The sequence below is a fragment of the Euleptes europaea genome, chromosome 5 (genome assembly GCF_029931775.1).
Source record: "Euleptes europaea isolate rEulEur1 chromosome 5, rEulEur1.hap1, whole genome shotgun sequence".
Taxonomy (NCBI): Eukaryota; Metazoa; Chordata; class Lepidosauria; order Squamata; family Sphaerodactylidae; genus Euleptes; species Euleptes europaea.
Window position 1 is genome coordinate 71,930,873 of NC_079316.1, and position 21,250 is coordinate 71,952,122.

The 21,250-nt window shown below is 42.4% G+C and overlaps 1 protein-coding gene across 1 annotated transcript in view; it reads right to left on the reverse strand.

The window, feature by feature from the left end:
• Positions 1-21,250, reverse strand: part of ADAM12 (ADAM metallopeptidase domain 12) — a 278,563-nt gene that overhangs the window by 130,969 nt on the left and 126,344 nt on the right. The window contains exon 5 of the mRNA XM_056850479.1: positions 5,873-5,951. Coding sequence (XP_056706457.1) covers positions 5,873-5,951 — 79 coding nt within the window. The remainder of the gene's footprint in view (positions 1-5,872; positions 5,952-21,250) is intronic.

The following is a 21,250-nucleotide window of genomic DNA, read 5'->3' on the forward strand; positions in this document are numbered from 1 at the left end:
ATAATGATTATATCATGTTCAGTGTTTCTTTGTGTCTTTTTTTTTTTTTTAATAGCTCCTCTGAATGCCAGGTGGAAGCCCAAAGCCCTATTGTATAAGGTTGCTATTCTATTAGAGCAAAGGAAAGTTATCACTCATATTTCATCCCGGCAGTCATCCCTCTCTGCCTCTTATTACTTTGGTTCATTCATATCTAAGCTGCATTAATTAACCTTTCCAGTATCGGGGCATGGTTTTCAATTACATCGCCTCAGACAGCAGACTTCTAAAGACCACCTTGATTTTGTTAGAAAAAGCAATAAGGATGAAAAGACCAGGGTCGAGTTTTAATAGCTCAGGAGTATGATTTCTTGGCAAATTTGATTACATAGTAAAGAAAATATTATTTGTGCACAAGAGTATTTCTCCTTTTCTTTCTACTTTGCAGGTGGAGATCTAACTGTGCACAAAATGAAAGCTCTATAATCTACTTGCAGTTCACGTGGCTGGATAAAGACTAATGTAACATCTCTCCGGTTACTTCTGCACCATCTTTCTAATCTTCACCAGTACAAGAGGGATACAAAATATAAACAGTCCTCCAAACTCTGGTGAAGAAAGGAACGAGCGATGAATTCAGCATGCATTAATGCAAGCGCAGATGAGGGCACGTACCCACACACAATTATAATTAGAAGCAGAAAGTTTTGAAATTTAAACTGGATCAAGTACAAGCAGCTCCGTTCTCTCTTGCACATCTCTCCCTCACAGGAGAACTCAGGAAAAAGAGAGATCTCTTGGGAGTCAGGGGATTAAACAGGACAGACTGAGGAGAAGCTGAATGGTGCCAAATTCCTCAGTAAGACCTTGTATTCAGGCTGTCATTGGTTTGCTCAAAGCAGGACAGCATCAGTGACAGCGGGAAAATTAAAAATATATATTAATAGCTTCAGCAAATGTTATCACTTTTAACCTCAGCCAAGATCGCACCCTGGCACCCTATGTTCAAACACCAGTATAGCCAGGAGGATTATTAGGAAGGGTGAAAATAACCCTTGGGAAATCATTTTCATCACTCAGGTTATTAGTTAATGCAATCTGACTATTTTTTAGACTGAAGATTTTTTTTTAAAAAAAACCACCCTAGTAACTAGTATTGTGTGTGTGGTACAGATGACATTAAAGAACTATGCCATCATTTATTCTGCAGCCTGACACCTGAGAGGTTTCACCCAATTATGGCAGGATTGCTGGTTTAATTAAAAAAAAACACTAAATAGTTTTTATTTGCTAACGCACCCCCAAAATTTGTTCGAAACCCAGCTATTTTTGTGTTGCACTAAACAAATGTTCATGGATGAACAGGTCTTTGATGGCTTTTTGTATTAACTGCATTTCTTATGGCTGTGGGTTTGATATTGTACCATTTGGGTGATGTACGTTTGTGCATGGGGGATATTGTTTTTGTAGCTGCTGTTATGGCCAATGGCTAAACCAGTACAATTTAGTTGAATATTAGCACACTGTGTATTTTATTTCTGCTGCAATTTAGATACCAATTTTTTTTTTAAATCAAAGCTGGTAAATTGCTTTTGCAGAAGCGAGCAAATAAGCCCGCACTACTAATGATGACATAAGGATAAAGCCAGCCAGTTATGACAAAGCCTGGGATGAGTCAATTAAGCAACTACTGGACAACGAGAATGCTTCGCCCACAGCTCTCAGATTCATTTACAGCTCTATGGGGTTCTAGGTCACCATCACAGATTACAAATCTCTCCGTGTCAGACTAAAACCCAGTGACTCTTTATGCATTTCGGTATGATAAAGGACTAATCCTAAACTCGTCTGCTCAGAATCCTGTTATGCCAATGATATTCACTCAGTGGCTTGGAAGCCACCTGTGATTCTTTGACATGTCACCTTTTGCTCTTTTGAGCACCCTTTTGAGCACCATTGCCAAGCACCCTGCTGAGCCAGGATCAGAAGCATCAGAGGAGGACCCAGCTCCAGGAAGAGACAGGGTTCCTCCTTGAGGCAGATAAAGAGGGCCCAGGGAACCCCCGGCATTACAGGGATTCTCTCAGAGCCAGAGCCTGTGTCTCCTCAGGCCAGGCCCCAAGAGCCTGCTGTCAAGACCTTGCCACTGGTATCCCTGGAGCCCCCAGCTCACCAGGGCCATGAGCCCCGAGCCTACAGTTGAGACCTTGGCATCTGGAGACCCAGCTGATGTTCCAGAAGCAGGGACAGCTATCCTGCAGCTGGGTTGGTTGAGGGCCAGGACCAACAACAAAAAGGGGAAAAAACTTAACCCTAAAAACTCCAGAATTAAGTACCCTAAGGTCAAGAACAAACATACATAAGGGCCAAAATTAATACTGAGTACAAATAATGTTCTGCAATTATATATAATGAATTTATTCCCCTCTTCTTTCTTCCCATAGAACACAAATAGACATAAAATAACAACCAATTAGACCAAAACTGAGACCAAATTTGTTTTGGCCATGTGGCCTTCAGTGGTCTAAATCCATATAATCCAGAATGCAATTATACCATTATAGAGATATACAAATATATGTCAGTAAAACAATCTTTATGACTGAATAAAAGTGGTGTTCTGAAAAATAAATGGAAAAGAAACGATTAATCAATCTGCCATACTTTCTCCTTAAAACAATGGAACCTTATGGTTTAAATGCAATGTGTGATTACACTGGATTCTTGTGAATATACCTTTAAGGAACAGAAACACCTGGTGTTAGCAAAATAGTTCTTAATACCTCATGTTAAGCATCAATTTCAAATCCTATGGGATAGAAGAAAGCTAGTCATACACAGCTACAGGATCCTGCGGGACCATTAAACATAGGTCAGAGAGAAACCTGACAGGAATACAAACAGAAGCTTTTGCTCGTGAGTAATATTTCAAGCAAGACATGTTGATGTTAGATTTGTAAAAACTGTTTCTGTTAAGTTCTTATGTTGGAAAGTATATTCATTTTATTTTACATAGTTGACAACATGGCTGCTACAATTTAAAAGAAATAAAGTGGAAAATATACGTATAAAACTGTTGTGGGTGGCTGAAGAAGATTGGGAAACAGGACTCTTCACCGGGAACCTGTTCCACCCCTTGCAAACCTCTTGAACTGTTTTGGATTGTATCCACGCTTTTTGGACCAATAATGATTTTCACTTGTATGCATCTTCAAAGCAGCACTGATAATGATTACAGAATTATGTGAACAGTTTAAGTTGTAACTTGAAAAACATAAGTGATTACAGAACTGTGTAAATATTTTGAGTTGAAACTTAAAAAAACATATGAATAAAAATAATACCGGTATATAGAAATCACAGTGTCTTGCTATTTTTATTTTTATTTTATAATTTATAATCTAGCTCTATTTCTGTTAACTACCATATAGCCATAGTAGCTGTGTATTTTGAATAAACCTCTAGGTGGTGGCAGGAGATCTCCTGCTATTACAACTGATCTCCAGCTGATAGAGATCAGCTCACCTGGAGAAAAATGGCTGCTTTGCTATTGGACTTCGTGGAAGAGGGACATGGCAACCCTAGCAGGAACGCTGCTGCGCCACCTGCCTTCAGCTCTGACCAGCCACTGCTCTCCCTCACTTCCTTTCTGTGGGGGCGGCCGCCATGCACCCCACCCTCACGTTTCTCTCTGCCCCTGGGGCCACCAACACCTGCTCCAGTGCCCGCATGGCACCCCCTTCCCCAGGCGCTCCTTCCCCCAGCTCCATGCCTGCTACCAGGCAGGAGCAGCAGAAACAGAAGACCCATACAGAAGCAACCCAGTGAAGATGCAGTGCCAAGTTTGTACCACATGCATCAGCTCTTGGTCCAGACAATGGTTCCAGTAGATATAATCCTTTTCAGGATCCCAGCCCCAATGAACACGATGAGTCCCAGGTGCTACATCCACAGCACATTGACAAATGGGAAGGCAGTGAGTGGGAATCGGTGCAAGAGGCAAAAATGTTGCATAAAGCACAACATGTCATGTTATCCTCTTAGAGAAACCTGCTTACTCTCTTTCAGATTGGGATTAGCGTGGAGACAGCAATCTTGTACACTCTGGATGACCCCTTAGTAGTAAACACCCTTTGAATGTCATTTCGTTTTCCCTGCAATCTCACAGAGGCAGAAGTGTCCCCAAACAAGCAGTCGCTTTCCTTGACCATTTGCAACAAGCTACGAAAATTTCACAAAACGTTTTTATACACATGGAAGAAAACATGCTATATACAAGGCATGTTGCCCATGAGATCTTTCAGGGGAGGGGAAATCCCATTCCACCCCCACTGATCCCTGTGTCTTTCAGATCTTTCTTCCTATATTCCCTTTCCTCACACACCCTCCCATGCTTCCATCCCCCTGCTGCTCACCAAGCCTACCCACTGTTTTCTTCCTTTTCTCATGTTGTGTTGCACTGGCAGACCAAAATGCTACCTGCATTTTTATTTGTGACATCTGGTCATGCACAAGCATCAACTTTTGCGTTTGGGAGGTGATAATAATTATTTATTTATTATTTACTTTCTTTATATCCCGCCTTTCTCCCCAACGGGCATCCAAAGTGGCTTACATCATTCTCTACTTAAGGTTGCCAACCTCCAGGTACTAGCTGGTGATCTCCTGCTATTACAACTGATCTCCGGCCAATAGAGACCAGTTCATCTGGAGAAAATGGCTGCCTTGGCAATTGGACACTACGGCACTGAAGTCCCTCCCCTCCCCAAACCCCGCCCTTCTCAGGCTCCGCCCCCAAAACATCCCGCCAGTGGCAAAGAGGGACCTGGCAACCATACCTCTACCTTTTTTTTTAATCCTCTCAACAACCCTTTGAGGTAGGTTAGGCTGAGTGTGTTAACACCACCCTTTAAAAACTGTTCTTATTTTACTGTAAGCCTGTGATTTATCCCAGGTTTGCAAAAGACTGTTCTGAAGCCCTTTATGTTCCCATTGTGCAGATTTTTTAATCCTCACTGGGGAAGCATACAAAGGTATTTTTGATAGCAAGACAGAGAGGGGGCTTCTAACAAAGCACAAAATGGGTTAACCATTTATTATATCACTATATTATATCACTTTACTATATAGACTGCTGTTTATACCATTCAGTTTAAACACCACTTTAAATGAGTTTGTAGCCATGGCTCCAATATGGTGCACCAAACACATAGCTTTAAAACAAAACATTAAGCTGGATCTAATCAAAAGATAAAAGATAAATATAATAATTAAAATCAGCCAGTGTGCTGTTTTAATTAAGGAGCTTTAGTTACAGCCAGAAAACAAAAATGTTATTTCTTCAAAGCACCTCTATATTTATAAAAGGAAGGTTCAAAATTCCTTGGGAGGACATTTATGGAAACTTTCACAACTACCAGGTAATACAAGAGTCCTTTTTCAGCCTCCCCTCCCCCCATCTTTTTTAGGGTCTGATTCAATAAAAACAAAGGAGAAATGAAAAGAAGAACATCTGGCTTCTGCATTGTAGAAGGCTACAAAGGCCTTAGGGTCTCCTTTTGAGACCTTCTGCACTGTAGAAACTGGTTCGCATGCCTTATCTTTGCAAAAAAAGTCTGCTTGAAGCCTGTTGAAAAGCTCTAACGGGCACATTTTCAAAGAATCTGAAGTGCTCAAATCGTATAACCACTACAGCCAAATCTTAAAACCATTAAAGCCTCACGTACCACTTTTCCTCCCACAGATGTGATTTTGCAACAAAAGAGCCAGCAAACTACCAGAACTGATCTAAACCCCACTATAGCCTCATCCACAATATGAACATGGTTCCCTTACAAGTCTTTTAATGATAAAGTATCATTTTGCCTCCTTCTGGCAAGGTCACAAATCTTACCGTGTAATTACGCATGAGAACAGCCCTGGTACCATCTTCCAAATAGTGGGTTTCCGTGAAGTTACCAGCAAAGAGGCCACTGGGGAAAAAATAGAAAACACATCTTAAAATTCCAAGGCCAAATCTTTGTATAAGTTGATATATTTTTGTTTTTAAAAATGAAACAAAAAGGTAACAGTGCCAAAAATTATGGCATTATTTATGAACACTTTTAAAAGAGTTCACTAGGTGTTAGTAAATCTGTTTTGATCTCTTACTGCAAAAAAAGGAAGGAAGGAAGGAAGGAAGGAAGGAAGGAAGGAAGGAAGGAAGGAAGGAAGGAAGGAAGGAAGGAAGGAAGGAAGAGAAAGAAAGAAAGAAAGAAAGAAAGAAAGAAAGAAAGAAAGAAAGAAAGAAAGAAAGAAAGAAAGAAAGAAAGAAAGAAAGGTATTTGTACAGAAATCAATTAGTGATCCTTCTGAAATCTGCACTTACTTAGTTTGGAATATGAATTGGTCAAGCTCATAATACTCAATGGCATGCTAAATTGGCACTATGCCAGTTCTTTTCTGGCTTGGACTGTAATTTCTGGATACTTGTGCCTCCTGCTCTCAGTGGCATCTTGAATGCTTCAACAGAAATATCCCTGGCACTAGGAAAACATTCTAAGTCAGGGGTGTCAAACATAAGGTCTGCTGGCTGGATCTGGCCCCTTGACAGCTCTTTTCCAGCCTGTGAGCCAGCCAAGGCACTCTCGATCTGGGCTGGCACAGCATGGTCTGACCAAGTGGCATTTATGTCATCTCCAGCCCTCGTTAACAATTGAGTTTGCCACCCCTGTTCTAAGTGGCAGATAAGTACATGGAGATCTGTGATGTGTAGTCCTGAGCAGTAAGATGATCTGGAAATCTACAGTTAACACAAAATCATTCCAAACATTTAATTATGCAATTGTAAGTCATGGAAGAGAAAATAAATCCTCAGAATTTCTGTAATTCTACCTCTGTTAGAATGAGCCATAAATCTAGAGCCTCATCTGTGAAAACCCTGAACAAAGGACTAACATTTCAAAATAAAGGGGAGAAAACTGGTTCTCTCAAGCCTTGAGAAACCTCTTTACAGGCTTCCTGACACTTTAACCATTAGAAATAACCTAAGGACATTGTTTCATTAAACATTTCAGTTAAAGTTAATACCCAAACTCTATATGATTGCTGTAGTTTTGTTCTAAAAGCAAATATTCTGAATGGTGGACATTTGACTTATGCTATATTTATGTCTTCATAAAGAAATCATTGTGCTTCTTAGCCAAACTGGCCTTTCTACTTTGTGACAGAAAGTAATTTTAAGGGGGAAGGAATTGTATATCGTTCAGATCGGAAGGAAACTAGTTTAGAATGATGACAAGTAGCATGGAAGTTGTCTGAAGATACATTCCTTACATTCATTTTTAGGGCAGAAAATGTTCGTTCAAACCATTTTCAGCACACAGTCATTAGATTTGGTTAAAGTTAATGCAGACATAGCTTGTCATGGAAACCTGAAAACTCAATTGTGCTAATTTACATCATATTGGCCTGTCAGAATATATAAATATTGCTTACATTTCTAGCTAAATTAGCTACAATTTGTATGAGCAAATAAATGCTCAGAGATCCTTTCAGGCACCAACCACGTGTTTCAATGCAGGAATGTTTCTGAAAAATCAGTGGTAATTTCAGTCTTGTAATGGTTTTTATGCGATCGCTGACTTACACAATAAAACCATTTCCCTCAAAGGGTTTGGGGGCATCAATTCCAGAAAGATCAACGTGAACTCAAAATCAGTAATTCTGGCAGAAAGTGTCAAAACATTCAAATTTGTAGAATGTGAGGATGTCAAACACTGCTTATAACACTGTCTCTACAGGAAATGAAAAGGTAAAAGATATATGGGGTGGCATCTGAAATTAGAAATACAGCAGCAATAAGGAACAACTGATGGATTATAAAGTTCACTGCTTTATGTCCTTTGGCTGTTTTACTAAGACATTTTTAAAATTTATTCTCTGAAAAGGCAACATAGGATATTCTTATATATTCCTTGCCAGGTCAATTAAAACTTTTAGCACTTTGCTATATTTCCTTCCTTAAAATGCCTTTCCTTAGAAATAAAATCCATAGAGGAACAGGAAGAATCCTTCCCCCTCCTTCTTGCCTCTCCGTACGTATGCGGTATAGCCACTGTAAATATCACAATCCCTTTTCCTCCCATCCTAATCAAAGGCCTTAAAAACAGTACAGTTGCATCACTGAGTCAGAACAAGAACCCATCTGCTGCCTAAACATTTATTACAAAGCAAGCATAGCCTATTTCAAAATGCAACAATATTGTTCGAATTATATTTCCAGTTTGGACTTTAGGTACCCCTTATTCCAATCTATATATGTACCTGACAAATCTTGAGTAATGCAGAATTAATTGGGGGGGGGACTTGTATAGGTCAACATATTCCCATAGAACATAATATGTCTGCAAAACGTTCTTGTTTTCTTGTCGAGACCCAGAAACCAGCTTAATAAAAGGAATTTACTCATGAAAACAAAGGAATACATGGAAATTCAATATACTGCAAGTAAACATGTAATATAGGCAGAAAAAACTTCTTTGGGGAAAAGTTTCTGGAAAACATGGGATGGAGAGAGCTGGGGGAGTGTTCAAAGATTATTGTGAAAGACGTTTTCACAAAAAGAAACCCCTTTATTACTACAAAACCAGAAGGTCAGCACAGTTCCCTGCAGGTAGCCACCAAAAATGCTCAAGTGGAAATTGCTGTTCACAACCCCCCTCCCCACACACAAGGCTTTATTTTCCTATCCTACGTTGGGTTGAGCTATTGTGGTGTAGTGGTTAAGAGCAGTGGTTTGGAGAACTGGAGTCTGATCTGGAGAACCGGATTTGATTCCCCACTCCTCCACATGAGAGGCGGAGGCTAATCTCTATTGGACTCTATGGTATTGAAGTCCCTCCCCTCTCCAAGCCCCATCCTCCTCAGGCTCCACCCCTCAAAACCTCCCAACTGGTGGTGAAGAGAGACCTGGCAACCCTAAACCCCAAACAGCCACTGAAAGTTCCCCTGGCCTTCTTTTCTTAAAGCCACAGGCATTTTGCGGAGGAGTTTTAATCCTCCAATTAAAAAAAAAGGATTTCAGATTTTTTTCAGACTTTTTGGGTTTGTAGAGAAATTGCTCCAGTCTGTCCATAGCTCCGTTTTACAGATCTATCAAAGGCATATTGCTACTTTTCAAAACAAGGGAAATTACTTTCCAAGCTAAAAGACTTTGGAGAGCTCAGCATAGTGGGACTTTCTTTAATCTTTTTTTCTTTGGCAAGCAGATCCCCAGGCTGTATCCCAATCTGCTTCTGGAAGTCCCTCAAAAGTGGTTGGCCATGCAGGCTCAAATCCTCCGGGGCACACAAAAGTAGCTGCAAGGTTCTTGGAACAAAGACTTAAAAGCGTTTATGGGCTGATTCACATAGTCCTACATTTGTGTAAACAAAACGGCTTCCTTATGGTCGTGGAGAACATTTGGATCAGCATCCCGCCAGGGCCAGTCAGATAGCATGGAAGCTAGCGGGCCAATGGCATTGGCATGGCACTCATCACCCTGGCCAGCTTATAGAAGAAACTCATAGAAATGTGCCCACAGTCACACGCAGGCATGTTCATGTAAAAACAATTCTCATTACTGATCGTGCCACTACAGCTTCAAAGGGATAATAGCGAAAAACAGGATAATAGCGAAAAACAGGTTTTAGACAATCCTGGGACTTGCCCACCTGCTCGCCCAGCTGCAGCCTGATATTCACTTTTTTGGCGCCATTGGGCATCTTTGCCTTTATTAGAATTATATTGGGCTATTTTAACTATCAGGAGCCCGTGGCGCAGAGTGGTAAGCTGTAGTACTGCAATCCAAGCTCTGCTCACGACCTGAGTTCGATCCCAATGGAAGTTGGTTTCAGTTAGTCGGCTCAAGGTTGACTCAGCCTTCTAGCCTTCCAAGCTTGCTGGGGGTAAAGGGAAGATGACTGGGGAAGGCACTGGCAAACCACCCCATAAACAAAGTCTGCCTAGCAAACGCCAGGATGTGATGTCACCCCATGGGTCAGTAATGACCCGGTGCTTGCACAAGGGACCTTTACCTTTATTTTAACTATAGTTTTAATGTTTTTATTCTGTTTTTATCATATGTGGTATTCTTGTGAGCTGCCCTGAGCCCAACCTTTGGCTTGGGAAGGTGGGGTAGAAATGTTATAAATAAATAAATACAGGTCGCCACTGCTGGGGGAAAAAATTCAGATTGCCTAGGCCCCACCATCAAATTTCTCAGCACAGAGAAAACCTGGTAATGAGTTGTTTTTCAGCTGCAGCTTCCAATGTTATTTAGATCCATCAAAGTCAACCAGACTTCTGTGACTGTATCACAATTGACACAGCAACAGTGATGAACAATTTTTATAAACATGAAATGAACACTGTGGTTTTTCATATTCATCTAGACTTTAGATAGCAAATGGGATTTAGATAAGATGATAACCCAAAGATAAAATGAAGATGCAGCGATTAAAAACATTCTTTGGTACAGTATATGCAGAAGGAATGGATTTGTTTTGTTTTTAACCTGAGCAGGAATTAAGTTCCTAGTGCAAGAACTTTCTTCCTTCCCCGTCTCCCCTAAAGCCATGAATTTTCCTCTTCAGTCTTGTTCTATGGCTTGTTGATATTGCTGTGACAGCTAAATGAAAAGGTTGGGTCCTGTACAACACATGCCTCTAGGGTAGCCAATATTTTTTTGCAGAACCAGCTGTTGTCTCCTCTCTTGAAAATGCCTAATACTTTAAAAGCTGCCTAGTGGAATAAACAGTTAGTGCTGATATCAGGAGATTGTGGCTTATATGTGGGTACTTCTTTGAAAGGTTATCAATAATATGTGTAACAAGCATCCATCATTGGCAAGAAGGAAAGATGTGTGCGACGATTGCATCACAGTACCCAAGAAATACCACAGTTGACACATGTATCCATTAGATAACTTGCCTCCCTTTGGAAAGACATGCAGGCCTTTTATACATGGGTAGTTTGTGTTGGATTTGCTGCTCTCTAGATGCACTGTATTTGCAATCGAATTCTCAAAATACGATGAACAGGGGCTTTTTTTCCTCAAAGAAATTCCTGGAATACTTGGAGTTCAAGTTATGCATCGGCAGTGAAAATGCACAGCGCCTGATGTCCTGCCCCGGTTAATACTTTGTAGTTGGCTGTATTGTATTCTTTGAAATACGTCACCAGCCCCCACGATCCCGTGGTGGGGATTCTTTCATTTGAACTGAACCGAGCACCATCGGTTTTTCTTTCCTGTGCTTTTGTGATCCCAATCCACTGCACCCCAACTGTTTTGAGGATTGCACCCCCACCCTGCGTTATAGTTCTGCAGCAGCCCTTTCAGAGCGTTTGCTGCAAACACAATTTGGTCGATCTGTAGAGTTAGACTCAGGGAGAGGTTAAGAGGGAAGGGCAAGGGTTGTTCCGGTGTGTGCAAACAATCCAAAGGGAGGCTACAAACTTTGTCAGCACCGATTGCTCAGTAACAAGTGAATGATTTCTTGGAAGGGACCCTCCTGATTCCTCCCAAATAAGGTGCAGTGCCTCTGGATTAGGTCCAGCCCTCATTAAGGGGTGCAATCAAGTCATCCACTCTCCATTATAGCCCTGCCCCACTCCGCTGGAGGAGATGCAGTTCAAAGCCTTTCCAAAAACCAATTTATTTGTCCCTCCTGTAGCCAGGAGGGCAGCTGAGCTCCTGCCAGCTATGCCAGTTCCATTTGCGGCCCCAGCCCGATGGGGGGGGGGGCGGACGCAAGGGGCCGTGGTCCCCAGGGGCTACCCCTGCCCCTGGTGTTGAAGGGTTTGATCTTACCAATGATGACAAATACACGATGGCTGGAGTAAACAGGCCACAACTTTATTGATTACAGCGTTAGGCATTGGCAAGCATGAAGGGCGGGATCCAGGGATCAGCTGACCCGACCGTCAGCTGATCGCACCCTGCACCCAACCCGCCTGCTGGGCGCAGCCTGGGATGGCAGTCTGCTGGGACCCACCACGTGGGCGGCAGCCAACTGTGTGGTCCGCTGCCACTTGGGAGGAGGCCAAACCGCAGCCCCCGAGACAGGCTTAACCATTCCTGGCCTCCCCCAAAACCTTTATTAGGGTCCCCAGAAGGGAAGCGGGGCACGCAGGCCGTATTTCCCCCGAACTGGATCCGGCCCATGCCCAAACCGCCAACCGTAGTTGTGACAAATAGCTCGACTAACCCCATGAATAAGGGGAGGGTGGGCGGGTCAAGCCGCGCGGACGAGCGGCAATGGCCGCGGCAGGGGGCGGGATCTGGTTTTATCCCCCCTGCCTGCCTGCCATTGGGCTGGGAGGGTCCCGTGACCCCCAGATGGAGCCCGCCGGCCACGAGAGGGGGGCGGGGGTGGTGGTCGCGGGGCCGGCTGGGAGCTAGCCCCGCCATGGTCCCACCTGGCTGCCTCACATAGGGCCCAGGCCCGCCCCCTGTCCCCTGCGGGCCGGCCCACCTGCCCCCAGCCTGCCCAGCCACAGCCCTGCCACCCGGGATGGCGCCGTCCTGCCGCCACCGCGGCCGCAGGTAAGAGCACCCGCTTCCCTGTTCCCTCTGCTCCTCTCCCCCCCCCCTCGCAGGTCCGCAAACTCGGATCCCCCTAAGCGGGATCCGTTGCTTCCTCTTTTGTTTCCTAAACGCAGGTAGAAGGCCACACTCCATTTCCTCCTTGGCTGCTACCCAGGAGAGAGAACACAGCTTCTGGGGAAGCCAAGCCTTGGGGGGGGGGGGTCATCTGAGGTGCGAAGTTACAAAAAGTTCCATTTGCAGCCGAATGGCTGGAGTAAGAGCCACTGAAACTAACGTGGCCTTGAACTATTTCAGTGCTGTGTCACTAATCTTACACTAGCAAATAAAAAAAATATGAAAATGGGCAGGGGGTGGATGCAGAGGACAAATGAAATGGAGAATGGAGAAAAAGCAACCTCAGTATCATGAGTCAGCTTGCTGAGGCTTCCTTGGATGAAGAGGACCTTGAAGCAGAGGAAGGCAGTGGAACAGAGCAGCTGCAGCAGGCTGAGCAACCACAGGCAGAAGGGGCTGTTCCATGTTTATAGTGGCCCAGTGTAGGGGACTTAACCTGTGCCATAAGCTCAGCCTCAGGTGGTGCCACCATAAAGCCCTCCAGAGCTGCTGGAGCAGAGGCACAACTACATGATAGGAGTGCCAGATTAAAAGCTCAGCAAAGGATACTCCCAGACGACTGTAATGAGGCTAAGGAGCTCCATCAGGCAGAGAATGCTGAGACAGGGCAATGTGCAGCAACTGATTCACTTCAGGTCTATTTAAGCAGGCCACTGGGTCTGGCTACTTCTGAGACCTGTGTGACTCTGACCCCGGACCGGACTCTGACCCCATGCTTGAATTACGCTTTTGGTACTGTCACTTGGAACCCGAACCTAGAGACAACCTGGTATTGAACTCAGACCACCCCTGCCGTGCTTCATGACTCTGGCCCTCAGACCTGCCACTGTCCAGGACACTCAGATTCCAGCACTTGCAAACAAAATGGTTTTGAGGGGCTTCAATGGGAGGTGTTGGATGAGGGCTGGGAGGGAGAGAGGAGAGAAGTGAGAATGTGATAATGGGGAGACAAACCTGAAGTTAAAACTATGCAGAGGAGTAGCACTCAATCTGGGCTTGACGCAGACGTAAAACGAGCGGTAAAATAGCATCCAGAAAATGCAGGGGAAGTGTGGGGGGACAGCAAAGTGACTTCTAAAGGTCAGGAAGACCTTGCATAGTCCAACGAATCCCAGATGCAGTACAGTGGTGATCGTGAGGCTAACTACCCATGCATAAATGGCTGCAGTTTTTCAAATTGATTTACATTCTCCTCCCTAGCAAAGCAGATAAATACTGGAAAGTATGCTACCTAAATTGGTTATCTGCTTAACATAATTGAATCAATGTAACTGAGAAAGGACATGGATCAAAACAACATTAACATATCACATTTCATGATCTGCAGTGTGATTTTGTACTTATGCCTGGGAAGACACTGCATCTCTCTTTGTATATTCTCCCTCACCAGCTGGCTCTGGGTCCCTGTTGGACTGTCAAAACTGAGGATGGCATGAACGGTTCTCCTTTCTTTCATTTCATCCTAATAATAATCCTCATAATAATGATACATGTGTTTTACTGGCTTATGCTGTATTAATAAATCTGAATCTGAAATCCTCACAATAAGTTTAGACTGAGGGTGAGTGTGATCTAAGGTGAGCTTCTTGGCTGAGTGGGGGATTTGAAATTGGTGTCACTCTAATCATATCACCACTCCAGGTCTATGAAAAGCAGAAGAACAGTTTTCACAATGGTAAGCCAGGACTACAGCTGAACAACAAGAAGACAAAAGTAATGACTACATGAGACTTACACATCTTGAAGGTTGACAATGAGGAAATTGAAATTGTTGAAGAATTTCTATTCCTTGGCTCCATCATCAATCAAAAAGGAGACTGCAGCCAAGAATTCAGAAGGAGATTGAGACTGGGAAGGGCAGCCATGAAGGAGCTAGAAAAGATTCTGAAGAGTAAGGATGTGTCACTGGCCACCAAGATTAAGTTAATTCATGCCATCGTTAATTCATGCCATCGTATTCCCTATTACTATGTATGGGTGTGAAATCTGGACAATGAAGAAAGCTGACAGGAAGAAAGTAGACTCCTTTGAAATGTGGTGTTGGAAGAGAGTGTTACGGATACCGTGGACTGCCAAAAAAACAAATCAGTGGATTATAGATCAAATCAAGCCTGAACTGACCCTAGAAGCTAAAATGACTAAACTGAGGCTATCGTATTTTGGTCACATTATGAGAAGACAAGAGTCACTGGAAAAGACAGTCATGCTAGGAAAAGTTGAGGGCAGCAGGAAAAGAGGAAGACCCAACAAAAGATGGATTGAATCAATAAAGGAAGCCACAGCCCTCAGCTTGCAAGATCTGAGCAAGGCTGTCAAAGATAGGACATTTTGGAGGACATTGATTCATAGCTTCGTCATGCGTCGGAAATCACTTGACGGCACTTAACACACACAAGCCAAATTTAGGAATAGATTCCCTGGTTAAAGCTGCCAGTGACCATCCTTGCAGCTATTCACAAAGTGTATACATTGTCTTTCCTTTTTACATACTTTCATGATCAGTTTGCTGCTCTATGTCTGCAACGGCAGGCAATGGGAAAACCCTGCTTGTATGCAATGGGCAATCTCACAAGATCATGGTTAATATCTTTATGATTTTTTTAGCTCACTGAGGAAATGGATTAAACAGTTGTGTGTGTGTAAAGTGCTGTCAGGTCACAACCAACTTATGGCAACCCAGTAGGTTTTTCAAGGCAAGAGACTAACAGAGATGGTTTGCCATTGCCTTCCTCTGCAAAGCAACCCTGGTATTTCTTAGTGGTCTGGACAAAATCTGGAAGTGGGTTGGTTGTGTGTCTAAAAACTATTCATCTTGCACATTTTTATAACTGGTGTTGAATTCCCCTAACAAATTATTTCACACTATTTGGCTACTATTCTTTCCAATAAATACAGCTACCTGATATGTCCCTCCCCACTCCCTTTCAAGGTACCTTTTCATCTTCCTAATTTGCATCTGGTATTGCATCATCCCTCCACTCTCATAGGAGGAGGAAAAGTAGATAGAGTCCACAGCTCCAAATCACCACTCTTAACCACTACACCACGCTGGAATTCCCAAGGAGTAAAGGAATTGCTGTGCCCAGGTTAGTCAGTTTGCCTATTTATTTGATTAGCTAATTTCAGACACCTTAATATTATTTGTAATGGCATCTTCATAATGATTTTATCCCCAAGCTTATAAAAAAATATTTTTTACAGAATGAGCACACCTTTACATTCCCTTTGAGATGGCTGTTAAGAACATGAGCCAGATGTAAAATTCTGAAAGTTATATTCACTTTAGTATGCACTTGGGAATGTAAATTCATTTTAAGATTTTATTCATCCCATTACTTAGTGTATTTCTTTTAAACATTATTTTTATTAATTGGCTCTATTTTTAATCTGTTATTAATTTTTTAAGTAACCATAAGACCTCATACGGCTTACAACATCAATTTATCTTTCATATAGTGTGTATGTATTAGTAGATTGCAGCCACTGAGGAAGGTTTTCTTGGCCAAAACATGTCTGGTCCATGTATATTGTTTCATTGAAATCTGTGGTACTTTAAGGAACTGCAAGATATGTTTACTGTTCTGCAAAGCTTGTGACTTGTATGGGCTAGAAGCCTGTTCTATTTTTAATGTGTTTTTAAGTGCACTGCTGGATTAAAGATATATTTTGTTTAATTCCTTTTTATAGTGTTACCCTTTACCTCCTAGGTTTCCAATTCAATTTTGGGTTGGGTTTTATTCCTTGGTGGTCTCCCATCCAGGTACTAGCCAGGATTAGATTGGTTTTATGTATTTGTACTATTTTATATGATTTTGTATTATTGAATATTTATTATATTACTTTTGTATTAATAGATTTAATTGAGGTTCCTGTTTTAATTGTTGTAATTGTTCATTGTTGTAAACCGCTTTGAGCTCAGCCAAAGAGAAGCGGTATACAAATGAAATAAATAAATAAAGGAAGGAAGTGACGATACAGATGTCCCCAATAGATAAATGTTTTAAATGTTTGTCCAGAATCGAAATGTGTGCTGCCCTTGAAGATAAGCAGCTGTTACTAGGAAATCTTTATCTGTTACATCATACTCTGGAAGGATCAGCTGGTTTTAAATTAAGTTTTTCTACTGTTTCCTCAAGGCAATTTAACCTAATCTATAACATGCTTTAAAAATGGTACTGATTCTGAAAAGCACGTTTAGGGATTCAATGCCAAATATGTTTGTACATGAAGGAGGTAGGGAGTTCCTACTACAGAGCACAAAGGCATTTTCCTGTACTATCATCAGTCCCAATACTTTTGCTGCCCTATATTTTCCTTAGTATCACATGCCACCTGCTTCATAGCCTATGAAGTACATACTAGTACTTGGATAGCATGAAACTCATCTCATTGGAGGGAAGGAACTTTCTTCTGGTTCCCTGACAGTATTTCCTTTCTCTTTATCTAAGCTGCAACAAAAAGATTATGCAAAATTCTTGTTGTGCATCATTCTTGCTCATTATAGCCTGCAGAGGCAAAGGAGGAAAAAAAATATTGAAATTGAAGCCTGTTGATACCATCATAATCCATTAATGCTGTAGGATCTTCATTTAGGTCATCTTGACCTTTATATTGTAAGTGGCTGTTCTTTATTCAGCTTCTAGCTGTTCTGACTATTATATGGATTGAGAGGAATAAACAAGTTTATTAAATGTGCTGCTGTTTGCATCGTTACCTTGCTAAGAATATCTGTGAATATTCAAGCAACGGCATTTTCCAGCCTTTGTTTCTCATTATGATATAAAGAATAAGGCAAGCATGTTAATAGGTTTCCCATGCACCTGCATCACACCACCCGATTCATACAATTACTGGATAGTCTTTAAACACCTCATACTCTTTCCCTGTTGAATTATCTAAAGTGATGCAAAATGCTTTTGTACATTTTCCCACTAAATGTTGCCACTTTATAATATCCTATCTGTAATACTCCAGGAGCCCCGTGGCGCAGTGGTAAGCTGCAGTACTGCAGTCAAAAGCTCTGCTCACAACCTGAGTTCAATCCCGACGGAAGTCAGTTTCAGGTAGCCGGCTCAAGGTTGACTCAGCCTTCCATCCTTCCGAGGTTGGTAAAATGAGTACCCAGCTTGCTGGGGGTAAAGGGAAGATGACTGGGGAAGGCACTGGCAAAACACCCTGTAAACAAAGTCTGCCTAGTAAACATCAGGATGTGATGTCACCCCATGGGTCAGGAATGACCCGGTGCTTGCACAGGGGACCTTTACCTTTACTATTACTTAATACTCCAGTAGGTTTCCACAGGGGAAATATAATGTCATAATGAATTTTTTTGTTAAAAAACCCAAGAGGCAAATGCACAAACTTAATAGAACTATGACCTCAGGGATAAAAAATAAAACTTGATAAAGGAGGCAACAAAACAATCATGCCTTTTATGTTGTAATATAGGATATACTATGGCAGCAACTTCCCAGACTCCCCTATGCCTTTCACAACTGAAAAGAAGATTTTTGAACTATATTTTAGAAATTGAGTGCTAATTGTCGTGAGCACACTGCTGTTGGGTGGGGGGGAGGAAGGAGTGCGTGGAAAAGGCCAAAGCTTGTGTAAGGATTAAAACACTGAAGATGGGGAAACATGTAAATTTCTTGGATTTGACACTTAGCCAGCTGTCACAGCGGTCTGGCAATCCACATCCCAGGGGATAAGAAATGAAAATTTCTTTCTTTCGGATCACTTTCGGATCACTCTCGCAACCCATCCCAGAGAACTTCTGCATCTCATTCTTAAAGTTCCAAGTACAAAACACACATGATCCTGGGGAAACAGTTAATTGGTCTGCACCTTTTTGGAGGAATATTTGCACAAGCCCCCACTTTCCGATTGGTCAAAGGTGACTAATTTCAGGGAAACCGCGAAATATCATCTAGAGAGGAGGGCGCTTGTAGACAACCATCAGCCCCCAGATGTTGTCAGCACTGGGTTGTTTTTGTTAGCTATGAAAGCTTTCAGCTGTGGCCTGTGAACAGTCTGGCCCACTTCCTTAAGGGGAGGGAACTTTTTAAGTTGGAGTTAGCTGGAAAACTGCTTTTAAAAAAGTGTTCTGTTTAATATCCCCAATTAGACCATAAGAAAGGCCATGCTGGATCAGACCAAGGTCCATCAAGTCCAGCAGTCTGTTCACACAGTGGCCAACCAAGTGCCTCTAGGAAGCCCACAAACAAGAAATTCACTTATTTGGGTTTGCTAAGCAATAATCCTTTTAAATTGGATTTTACAGTTGGAGTGACTTGGTGTGTTACTCCCCCACCAGCCTACTAGTCCATTCACATACCAAGGATATTAAAGAAGGGAGGTGGACTGCTTTGTAGAGATGAGAACCCCATTGTCTATCTTTGGATATTTTAAGAGTTTCCTCAGACATCCATCAAGGCTTTTCCTTTCTTTTGGCTACAGGAATAGTCTTTGCACATTCTTCCTTGATAATATTTCTAGAGGAAGCTTTGCGGAGGGGAAGGGGGGGTCTGCTTCCTAGGTGAACGATGGCCGGGCAAGGCCGTGTCCCCTCCCTACCCGCACCCGGGGCTCGTCGGGGAGGGCAGCTTGAGCAGGGTCAGCTTTCTGGGGGGCCGGTTGCCCCCGGAGGTGGAAGCAATGGCCAAGATCATTCAGGACCTGGGCAAAGAAACCTTCCGGAAACTACTGAAAGTCACCGTTAGTGCTTTAGAAGGAAGAGAGTCTGCAGAGAGTCTGTGAAACTGATCGCCGAAAGCGCTAATCTCTCAGACAAGCAGCTTGCCATCCTCATCTCTGGCATGTATACCCTCCTCAGAGAGGCCTTGAGGCTTCCAGCTTCCTCTTTGATAATATTTCTAGTTCCCACACATAGTTCTTTTGCTTTACATTCACTTGAACTCAGTAATGCAAATCTGTTCTTTACATGGTCTTTAAACTCTTCAGGGATATTGCTTAGATTGTATTTTGGTGCTATGAACGTTCTGGTGTTTTTCTTAAGCTTTATCTTGATTTTCGATATTAACAATTCATGATTTGTACCGCAGTCAGCTCCTGGTCTTCTTTTTGCCAGAAGAACAGAGCTTCTCCATCTTCTGCTTCCAATTATGTAATCTATTTGGTTTCTATACTGGCCGTCTGGTGATGTCCATGTATACAATTGTCTATTTGGTTGCCTGAAACACGTGTTTGCAAAGAACAAATTGTTGTCTTCACAGAATTCTATGAGTTGTTCTCCTGCTTCATTCTGTGCTCCTAGCCCAAATCTGCCATCAACATTTGATTCTGCTTTGTTTCCTACTTTTGTGTTTCAGTCACCTATGATTATCAGCATAACTTGTTTAGGTGTATGATCAATTTCTTCCTGAACACTGGCATAAAAACTTTCAGTTTCTTCCTCATCAGCATTTGTAGTTGGGGCATAAACTTGAATGATGCTTATGTTAATAGGCTTTCCCTGAAGTCTGATTGTTATTATTCGGTCAGACTTTGCATTATAGCTCCTGACTGCCTTTGCTACATCTTGCCCCACTATTAAAGCAACTCAGTTTCTTCTGTTTTCATCATTTCCTGAGTAACACTTTGTGATTTTCTGATTGAAAATGTCCTAATCCAGTCCATTTTAATTCACTTACTCCCAGGATCGAGATGTTTAAACATTCCATTTCTTGTTTTACAATTTCAAGCTTACCTTGATTCATGCTTCTCACATGCCATGTTCCTGTTATATGCGTTGAACAGCTTTGGACTTTCCTTTTGCATCCATTCATGTCAACCACTGAACGTCCTTTCGGCTTTAGTCCAATCGCACCATTAAGAACAGCACTACTCGTACTTGTCCTCTGCTCTTCCCCAGTAGCTGATTGAGTGCCATCCGACCTGGGGGGTCCCATCTTCCAGCACTATATCTTTTTCTGTTTTGGATTGTCTCATCATAGGTTTTCAAGGTAAAGGTTGGTCAGAAGTGCATGTCACATACTGATGCTTTTTTTCACTAGCAATGGCAGTGTACCAAAGTATCCCCAGTTCCAACAATGTTTTTCTCCCTCTCCATTACATTTACAATAAGGTCCTAGAGCCTCCTGAAATCTCAAATGATGAAGCACTGTCAGATTTTGAGGGAAAGGCTCATTAAAACATAGGACCAATGCTTCGCTTATCTTTCTGAGATTTTTTCCCCCAATTTGGTAACTCTCCATACCCAGCTTGTCACAGAGATCATCTATATTACACAGAAAATTTCTACAGCACTGCCAGCCGTTCATGGACAGGTATGTTGCTAGAGTGGAACTTCTCTGTACAGAAGGGAAGACATATAAAGCATACGGTATTCAGTATTCTACTTGACCATTCTCATGATCCAAGCCCCAAGCAGCAACCATAGAAGGAGAAAGGCTGCAGAAATTTGAGGAGGTGATGGAACAAACTGTGGAGGCACCCCAACCCCCATATCAAGCTTTAACCCATTAGCCAGGATCCTTCTGAACCAATCCTCCCAAGAAGACATCAACATTATCAATAGCACAATGATTTCTCACACCTGCTCACCAACAGAGCAACAAACAATGGCATGAA